This window comes from Acanthisitta chloris, unplaced genomic scaffold (assembly GCF_000695815.1).
Source record: "Acanthisitta chloris isolate BGI_N310 unplaced genomic scaffold, ASM69581v1 scaffold1449, whole genome shotgun sequence".
NCBI classification, from domain to species: domain Eukaryota; kingdom Metazoa; phylum Chordata; class Aves; order Passeriformes; family Acanthisittidae; genus Acanthisitta; species Acanthisitta chloris.
The window spans coordinates 1,609-12,331 of record NW_008690613.1 but is presented as its reverse complement, the minus strand read 5'-3'; the positions used below and the strand labels follow the sequence as shown (position 1 = coordinate 12,331).

The window sequence follows — 10,723 nt, the reverse complement described above, 5'->3', positions numbered from 1 at the left end:
AACTCCCTCAGCCCTTCCCCATGTGCTCTAGCCCTTTGCTGCCCTCGTTGCCCTTGGCTGCACTCTCTCCAGTGCCTCAATGTACTTTGGATAGAGAGGGGCCCAAAGCTGAATACAAGCACCTTTAACTTTAGTTTTAGTCACGTGGTTAGAGTTTCAGGAAGCACACACAGTTCTGAACAACAGGGTCCCTCTCAAGAACCTCAGCAACACCACTTAAAGACAGCACTCCAGTTAAGCTTATCAGTAATGTTAACCTAGAACAGATTTGCAACCAACACAAAATATTTTCAAACTGTGGCCTGTTAATTCCTAGGGCTCTTTGGATTACACTCAAGAGAATTAGAAAAAAAAAATTAAGGAAAATAAACATGATAGCAGACCCAAAGCTCTCTGCACAGAGTCATTATATACACAAGAGAAGACTCCTGTGAAACTGCAATTCAAACAGTAAGTTGAAAATTTTGAATGATGGGCAACACCATTTCATATGTCCATGATATTACTTTGATTTTCACTCCTCCTTTACGATGCCTCTGCAGTCCCTACCTTCAAGGGGGGTTTGGTAGTAAAAAAACTAACATGCTCATGCAGACACTTGTTTAGGTAACTACCATCCACTTCTGCCAACATCTAGCACTGCTGAAAACCAAAGCCTCAAGGAAGCTGAAGATTGCTATATCCTACAGATCACAGCGACAGAATTTTGCTAACAGCAACAACAAGGAGAAAATTTCAAGATTATAGTTTTCTTTTCAGTTTGATTAAAAAACCCCACAACCAAGCAACTTCTGCACTCACACAAGGTAAATATAGATTAAGTTGAAGAGGAAGCAAATATTTACATCCCGTGCAGGCAGAAACATACATGCACAACTGTGTCCCAGTTTTCCCTTCAAGAAAAAGAGGAAAATCAGCACTAAACTTGCCTTAGGCCACATAGCAAGTTACTGACAGAACTGAAATTTGAACACAGGAGTTCCAGATTCCCAATGCTGTGCTCATTCCTTTGGATCATGTTGCCTCTCAAAGCAAATATCTTCTGAGAAATGAAGCTACAACACAAGGGTTGTTGACCCCTCTGGTTGCCACTTGGAGTTTGAAGCAGTTTCTTTTCATTAAAGGTGACCTGCAAAGGAGAAAAAATGGGCTTGTGCCCCTTTTTCTATTTCTTCACAAGAAAAGAGGCCTGAAAGTTTTACTTTTTAAAATAATCTCAAAAATTTTGTTTTCTTCTCCTTGGTTTTTCTTCCTCCTCTTAATAATAAAAACTCTTAGTCCCATCCAGACTAGGGCGAAATACCAAGATCAGAACATCATAAAAAAAGTCAGTGGCTGGCACACTGCAGTACTCTGCAATTCAGTATGAGAACAGTGCTGCTGACACACTGATGTTCTGGTGGTTGCGAAGTGGTGCCTACCCAAAGTCAAGGACTTTTCAGCCCCTCATGCTCTGCCAGTGAAGGAGCATGGCCAGGACAGCTGACCCCAGTTTGCCAAGGGATGCTCCACACCATGGAACATCACAGCAGACCAGCCGTGGGGAGTTGGCTGGGAAGGACTGATCGCTGCTTGGGGATGGGCTGGGCCGTCAGTGAGCAGTGGCATTGGCATCACTGCTCTGTCCTGGACTCTATTCCTCTCCCTCCTTTTCATCACTACTATTATATCATCATTATTTAATATTGTTTTATTTCAATTATTAAACTGCTCTGAGCTCATCCCACAAATTTTAAGTTTTTGCCCCAGTTCTCCTCCTGCACTGGAGGGAGGAACACAGAGCAAGCAGCAGTGTGGTACTTAGTTGCTGCCTGGGGTTAAATCATGACATTTGCTGTGAACCCTTCATTTCAATCACGTTTAGCAAAAATGAAAGGGAAGTATTCTTAAGGACTCAGCACAGCCCCCTGAAAAGAGACAATGGGAACAACCCAGTATCACTGAGGCAGTACTTCCACATCCCATTTCCTCAGGCAGAAACTCCCATGAAAGTCCTTCCTTTCTCACCTGTCAGCTGTCTCCTCCTTAGGTGTGCCAACGCAACCCTCTTGCAAACCACAGTGTAAAACAGAACTGATTACATCACTGTGGCCCAGGGCTCAGTCACACCAGCACTGCTGACTAGGCAGTGAACTACTGTGGGATGAGAAAGCTTTGTACTCAGTCTCCTTGCCAGAGAGGTATGGCTGTGCCATGCCCCTGACACCCAGAGGTGTTTCTGCAAATCAGTCTGGAGAATAAGAGATGGATATTTGGTTTTCTAGAGTAAAAAGACCAACAATGGAAACAAAATAAGCAAACAAAAAAAAAAAAACAAAAAAAAAAAAAAAAAAAAAAAAAAAAAAACCAACCCCAAAAGTCTTTCAGACATTCTTTAAGTCGAAGAAGCAAAACAAAGACAAGAAAAAAGGCAAAGAAGGTAGTAACCCAATTGAAAACAAAATCAAACAAAAAAACCACAAGAGCCTTTCCAGGTCACCTTTAGCAAAATTTGGTAGATGAACTTGCTACATGGCAGGGCATTTAGGTAAGCTCAAAGACTTGCTGAAGCTATTAATTCCTTGCAGATTTCAAGAACTTTGTCTATTGCCTTGTTTCAATATACTTTTTCCAGCTGGTCTGACCTGCTATATGCAGAATGAGATGAAGATTTTAATTCAATAACCAATAATCAGATACTGCCAAATGAATCAAAACTCTTCCTTTGTAGTCCCAAAAATAGACATACCAACTCTATCCTCTTCACAGCCATCAAGTGGAAGCAAGACAGATTTCTAAAGCTTTTCATAGACATCCTAACTCGAGCTGTCAAAACAGCTAGGCCTTCTAGGTAGGGACCAGATTTGCTTCTATCCAGTTCTGATTCGAAACATGCATTTTCAGATGCAGGTTGGATTTTGCTAGAACTCCTAGTTCTTAGAATAAGTCATACAGCTAAAGTACATAAAAGTGCAATTACTGCAAATATTTGTTATGCTCTTACAACACCTAAAATCACTCTCACTTTTGTGACTCACACAGCAGTGTTTCAGAGATTTCAAAGACAACTCTCCCTAGGTAACCTGGAAGCCTTTATTCTGCTCAGACAGATATGTAATTGCATTTAATTCAATTACTAGTTCTACAATTTGTAACCCCAGGACGTGTTCCTTCAGCCCTCAGACAAATTCAACGAACGCTGACATTACTCAGCATGCTGCAGGGAAGTACAGTTTTAAGTAAATAAAAAGCTTTTACACCAGAAAACAGATTTACATGCAAGAGTTGAAGTAACAGTGATAACAGGAATCGAATAGTTAAGGCTAAGAGTAGGTAGAAGATAGTTAAATAGAGAGCACCTGAATAAACAGAAGGTAAGAGGTTGAGCAATAAGGCATTATTTTAGTTTACTAAGCATGAAAAGTGTAGAACTTAGGGTATTATTTTAGCTTATACAGCGTAAACATAATGTATTTACAAGGAAGTAAAATTAGATGTAAGTGGACTCAGGACCTGGCACCCGAAAAGCAAGACCAAAGAGCGTGTGCTGAACTCAAAGGTGAAAAGTTCAATCTGATGAAGACTATCAGCCTTCCACCTGACGACACCTGGATGATTCTTTTCTTGGAAATAATGAATATGTATGAGCTTTTAGTGTATATAAACTAGAGAAGTGTTCTCTTCAGTGCACAAGTTTGGTGGAACAATTCCCCTTGAGCGCAGCGCTGAATAAGCAAACACCTGCTACTCAAGAGATACAAGTCTGTGAGCAGTTCTTTTTCAGGTTTTCTTGGCATCAAGAGGACCTGCCTTCGCAGCTACTGCAGGAAATAATGAATATGTATGAGCTTTTAGTGTATATAAACTAGAGAAGTGTTCTCTTCAGTGCACAAGTTTGGTGGAACAATTCCCCTTGAGCGCAGCGCTGAATAAGCAAACACCTGCTACTCAAGAGATACAAGTCTGTGAGCAGTTCTTTTTCAGGTTTTCTTGGCATCAAGAGGACCTGCCTTCGCAGCTACTGCAGTCAAACTAACCACTCGTCCAACTAAACACCCTTTGAGTGTTAAAGAGATTAAATAATCCAACAAACGTTTCAAAGGAACTCATCGGATCCAAACCCACTGATGTTAATAGCTATATAACTATCCCTTGGCACACACAAAATCACCAGAGACAGCAATGACTTTTGGGGCATCCCTGGCTACAGGAAGCCCTAAACACGATCCAAGTGCTGATACCTCAGAATACATGAACACATCCTTCTCCCCCTCCATGAACAGCTGCCTTGCTTCAGAGCACAACAGAGCCATCAAGTGATTCACCTGAGCCTGTCACTCCTTGCCCTAAATCAGTGCCTTTCAAAGATGTTTTAGCTGCAGGTATGGATTTTATAAGCTGTTTAAACATATTAGTTCTTCTTTGGAAAAATACATAGTGGCTCCTCTGGCACCACACAAAACTTGAGAAACTTATTGTCCTAATTAATCACCTCATCATGCCAGTCAGACTCGCTCTCCTAGTATCTGGATCTAGTATAAGGTCTCAGCTCGTACCTTGTTTTGTCACTACATCCCCAGTAGCTCACACACAGCCCAGCTGGTCTCCATTCCTAATGCAATATTGAAAACTCTCAGGTCAGGAACTGGTTAAAAGATACAGAAAGTTATTCTTATTACCAAAAGTGTTTTTACCCACATTCTCTTTTGGATACAGAAAGTATCTAAAGGATATTAGGACCTAAACTAAAATGCACTAGAGGCTCAGTATGCTCCAGCAACATCCACGTTATCACTGTGATCTCTCCTGCATCAATCTCACACCGCTAAATTTACTTCTATGGCTTTTGCACACACGTTAAACTATTTCTGCCTTTAACGTTCCTGCCTTTCCTTCACTTGTCTTACCCCTTAGTACCATTCAAATCCAGTACTTGCTTCAGTACCATCTCTTGGGTCTGAAGTTCCTTTCTGCTCACTGTTATAAATGAAATATAATTCATTTTGATCTTCAAACTTCTCTTTAGGAGCTGATAATTTTGCCAAGTCTTTCAATAAATCACAATGTGAAAAGTATTATAAAGCATCTGCTCTCTCAAAGTATTTATGCCCTAGATGCCTACAACCTAAAATGATTACTGTCAAGATGACAACTGCACTTCCTGTTAGTTTCTTTTGTTCTGCAAAGCTTCTTATGCTAATAACCAGCACAAAATCTTTAGTGTTAGCCAGGAAAGCCCTTGTGGAGCATATAACAGAGTTCTATACTTTCTTCATGCTCACTTCTTTCGCCCTAGAAGTTTCAGTAGTACAAACTAGAAGGCACAGCTGTGTAAGTAAGGTACCGAACAGCCACCCGCAGGCTCAGTTAAGATAAATGTGGGTTTAGATAGATGGGTAGTGCCCCAATGGGTTCCCTCTATTTTCCTTACCCCACAGTGCCAAATGACTCCCTGACATGCCATTAACTCCTACAGCTTCAATCCAATATGCTAAAAGCTATTTTAGTATCAGTACCACTGTAAATCTGAAAACAACCAAACGTGTACTTTGAAATAGATCTTTTGCAGGTTCCCTCGAAGGGAAGTGAACCAGTCCTTGCTGACGACACACATACACAGGCAAGTCATAGGTACAGACCAGTGGTTCCAAGCCACAACGTCACTCACACAGAACTCATTTCTTACACATCCTGATAAAGCTGCCAAAAACAAACTAACCATCTCAGTAGAAAAAGTCTATAAAATAGCTAAAGTTTTCAATAGAATTTGGATGAACTCTGATCTAATATTTCCTGCAAGTGTCACTGTCTTTTCCACCCACATTCCTCTGATCTGTTGCTTATCTTGCTAACGGCAACTTTTCTTTCTCTTGTCTTTCTTCCTTCAAAGCAAAACAAGACAGGCCAATTAGAAGGACGTATCATCTTTAAACCTCATAATATTCCCCTTGAAGAGGACACTAATCTGTTTAACTATTATTGATTTAACCTTGCTGTTCTACAACAGAGATGGTTACAGAACGCTGCAGCTTTTTTTATGTCAAGGTACAAAACACTTTATTCTCAGACCAAAATAAATCTATTCAAACAAAGAAAACTGCACATGATTAACTTCCACGAGGCAAGGTACATGCTCACGTAGCAGCATCAACAAACATCTAGCTCCATTTTTTTGATGATAAGTCAGTGGAAAAGCACATAAATGTTCTGTTCTGCTGGTTCAGCGGGGGTTGCAGAAAGGGTGCTGAGTCTAGCAAGGGAGCTTAGCTGAGGAACAGACTTGCTCTCTAACCGCAAGGGACAAACTGATACACAATGGAAGAGTAAGACAGAAGGCTGAGAAGGGATAGTAAGGATATACTTTCAAGAATCTCCCCAACATCTGCTCACACCACTCAAGAAATGGAATTCCCCGCTTAACTTTGACAGAAATCTGACAAAAATTGGGAGGGGAGGAGAGGTCTGGGGGGAGGACATGAAAAAATAAAATTGTCACTGTGTACTAGGTTACAATGTAGGGGATAACCTGTGGTATGTGTTCTGTTGTTGTCTCCACAAGCAGTTGCGACAGGTGGGGGCAGTGGTAGTTATCTCCTATTCATCCCTGATGGCTCCCTCAGGGGCTGTCTCTGTTTAATGGGCTGTCTGGGACCTATGCATGACCCATAGAATTACATTGTCCCATTGGGAGATGCTTCACCCCAAGGGGGCAAGCCAAGCATTCCCACATGGGGGTGGGGAGCCAAGCATTCCCACAGGGATATAAGCTGGGGTTTGGACCAGCACAGATTCCCTTTGCCTGCTGGATTCCCAGAGGACAAGAGCTGCCACTGGACCTTCGGGAGAGGACAGGATCTGCGGGATCACTGCTCCAACAGACCCATCACTCCAGGAGGGCTGCAGCCACCATTTAATCGGACTACTACTACACCCTGACTGACAGGGTGTCAGATTACTTTCTGACTCTGTCAGGGGTTTCTTTTTGTACTGTTTCATTTGTTGTTTTGTTTTTCCTATTAAACTGTATTTCTGACTTGGAGCCTCTCACTGGTTTGCTTTCAAACCAGCACACACTGTCCCCAGGAAAAGAAAGAATTCCACTTCTATCACCACTGCTGGCAGTGATATCTTAGAGGACTCATTACATAACTAAGCAGAGAACATGGCACAGGCCCAATTAAAAAACCCTAACATTCAGGACTTCTAGATAACAAAGTTATGACTAAACCTTCACCAGGCAGTCTTACTGGTAGAGTATTGAGAGATTTTGTGTAATGCTCACAACCATCACCAAACCTCAAGGTATTACCCTCTGACACCCAGAGGGATAAATATAAATCCAAATCAACACCTCTCCCTCCCCAAACCCTCAAAAAAATGCAATTCAAACTGTCCTGCACTGCAAGGACACTGCCTGTCCTTCCAGAGCCTCACAACTCAATTTCAGTTTCTGGTAAGGTCTATGACTTCTCAGAAATCCAGTTTCAAAATTCCTTATAAACTGAACATAGTTTAATGGTTCTCAAGGTGTCAGTTTACTTCCTCAGAGATGGTGACAACGCTTACACCTGCAAGAGTCAGCTAGCTGCTCCCACAGCCCTGACTGGGCACTGCCACCTCCCCAGAGACACATCTGCTCATGGACATGAGCGCTTCAGCCCAGCCTTCAAACCAGCAGACCGCACAACAAATGACCTCTAAGCCACTGCCCCAAAAACAAATGGATCAAGAGCCAATGAAACAGGTCACTGAAACAGGAATGTGAAAGAGGCATTTTCAAAATACAAGGAGACCACCATCCATTCGGGGCTGCGTCGGAAAGCAAGCCATGGTGACACAGCAACCTTTTAATGTTCTTGTTGTGAGGACTGCAGTAACACATAGAGGCTGGATTATTCACACCAAGGGCCTAGAGTTCAATAAAAGTTTATGAGTAAAGAGAGACATGAGATAGTCTCTTAGAGGCTAAAAATGAAGACATGCAGTATTTTGATAACAAACTGTGGTCCTACACAAACGTAACCATTCATTTGGTACTGCTTCCACACTAGTAGTTTACTCCTGAAAAAAACTCCAATATTACTATTTTTCCAATAAGCAGCTTTTATGAGATGGCTATTACTTGATTACAGAAGGAAGAAGAGGCAGTCTACACAAGAAAAACAAACAAGAAACCCTTACAACACACCATCTCCCCCAATTGGAATTGAGCATCCTTCATGGCACCTGGAGTCCATGTCATGTTCTGTCAGTACTGAGCTTAGAAACTTGTAGTCAGTTCAAACAGTGGATTCTGTTTTACACTGAGATCTCTTGATGCAGTGTTGTTTGGGTCTCTGCATCAAAGAATGCTTCAAGCACACTGTCCAAAGTAAAGAAATTCCCATTCTAAGATCTATTCCTCACTTTTATCTCTTGCTATTGTGATGTAGTTTTACACCAACAATCAAAACCAGTTTAGAATAAGATAATCACCTTCTTCACATGCATTTTCACTTAACTGATTTTCTCAAGTAGCTACTCATGTGTTGTCTAAGTACTTGAAGCTTTTCCTGCACATGAAGAGCAAAAAGGCCACACAGCAAGAAGCCAAGGATATACATACACATCCAAAAGGTGTTAACTTGATTACATGGTAATGCACTTACCTGATTTGATTTCTCTACTGTGCTACTGGGAACCTCTGTGGTATCCTTCACAAAAAAGTTATCTATGATGTGTGTCTCTGCACATTCCTGAACACAAATTGGACAGCGGATAACACCGACTGGGGGAAAAAAATAAACATCTGATTATGCTTACACAAACTCAGATATATTAAACAACTTCAAAGACAACTTGCAAGGATAAATACTTTTGAAAGGATGCTTTAATACTTTCCTGTCAATACTGTGTGAGCAAAAAGAAGCTAATTCTCATTTATCACTGAAGTAACCTTTACCTGTTCTTCCCTGGTGACATATTCTTTGGGCAAGGTCAAACACCTTTTGGTCTCAATCCTATTAAGAACTTGCTTCTTATAAAAAACTAATTCCTTTATTCTAAAGGGAATGTATTCCCATAGAAGATTTGTTGCCATAGAACAGATTGAACACTTCTTGTGTGGAATATTAGTCAGTGACAGTGAGTGAGTGGTGTTACACACACACATACACGCCAGCAGGGTAACACAACTGACTTCAACCATGTCACATGAGAAACTGAAATGTAACACACTCAAAATTAGTGAGGTGGGTTGTAGAGAGGAAGAACAGACCTGTACTGATATTGTGACTGCCTTCACATTAAGCAATGGAAAGCAAGAAAGACATAGGAATAAATATGCAAGGTCCTCTCCCTCCTCTCCTCTGCAAGACACACTGGAGTACAATTCTACGACAGTAACGTACTAGGCTCCATGCTGAAGAAAGAGCTGAGAACCAAAGGGTTAAAGCATTAGTTTTCTCAAGAGAATGTAAAGGACAAAGTCAAGTCCAAAACTTGGGGTTCAGCTGAGAGTAGACTAGACTGAAATGGAAAAGACCTATATAGACATTTTAAAGCAGACACCTTCTCTAGCTGCAGAAAATACAGTGTCTTATTAGCACTGAGGCTTGTTTTTATCACCCAGGAAAAATCTCTGAAGTGCCAGGCACTAACATCTTGCCTTAAGAAAATTACCACAGTCATTACAACCAAAAAACAGAAAGGAATTGAAACTAAGTTAGGTTGAAATAATCACTTAGGTCATGGAAGTCATCATGAAAAAAAGCCTACAGTAGACTAGTCATTCAAGTCCACACTGAGAGAGATTCCAGACCTACAGCTTCCATCTGACAGCAGGCATGGATTTGGGGCCTTAAAGAACACCAGAGGCACCACTCAGTGCCATGAATTTCACACCAGTGTATTAATTCAACACTTCCATTCTTAAGTAAACTAGCATGGGCTTAATTCCATTCCTGTTTCACTTTTACAATAAAATGTAGAAGTACAGAAACTATTAAATATTTCACTTTCTACAGAAGAAATTCATTCCATACTGTCAGTGCTCCACACAAGATTTAGGTTAACTGTTTTGTAACATTCTTCCAATACATGCTGGAGATTTAACTGGCAGCTCACTACAAAGCAGTGCTCTAATAAAAGTCCACAGGTTTTGCTAAAGTGGTTCTTCATTCTGGAAATTCAGCCAGCAGTTCTCTACTTGTTATCATGGCATTCCTCTTTCACCTGAACTCTATGATGTTAAGCCTAGTTTGACTCTAAGTGCCACTTTACCCATTTGTGCAGCTTCCTTTGATATATAAATTATAGATTTTGGCTACAACTTTTGTAACGTTTTTTATCAGGAAGGTTAATTAAGAAATCCCATTCTGGTATGTTAGGCAGCTAACAGAGCTCAGAGTACCAAATTTCTCTCTTTATTCAGCAAATCACTTTACCACAGTGAAGTGTCAACACGTCTCGCAACACTCCAGCTACACACCTGACGAAAAAGACTATTTTTTACATTTTTCAACAGTAGCAACAACGAACCACCCCTGCTCCCCAGCTGTTCATTCTTGACCCTGACAAAGCACTGTGCTCTGGGCCAGCACAGGAGACTGAGTTGGTCTTTGCATGGGTATAGAAACAGAAAGAGCCTGGCAAACCGATTCTGATGTGAATGTACTTTTCCTGCTGTCCCAAGCTTCACCTTTACCCCATTCTGCATCACCGACCAAATGCACTACTGCCTAACATGAGAAGCAGCATGAGGATG

At 41.2% G+C, this 10,723-nt stretch overlaps 1 protein-coding gene across 1 annotated transcript in view; it reads right to left on the bottom strand.

Moving 5' to 3' along the window:
- The window catches only part of TRIM24 (tripartite motif containing 24), a gene marked incomplete at both ends in the record, with an annotated part of 27,563 nt that extends 18,817 nt beyond the window's left edge, over positions 1 to 8,746 (bottom strand). The window contains one exon of the mRNA XM_009081861.1: positions 8,628 to 8,746. Within this exon, the coding sequence (XP_009080109.1) occupies positions 8,628 to 8,746 (119 nt within the window). The remainder of the gene's footprint in view (positions 1 to 8,627) is intronic.
- Between the last annotated feature and the right edge of the window lie 1,977 nt (positions 8,747 to 10,723).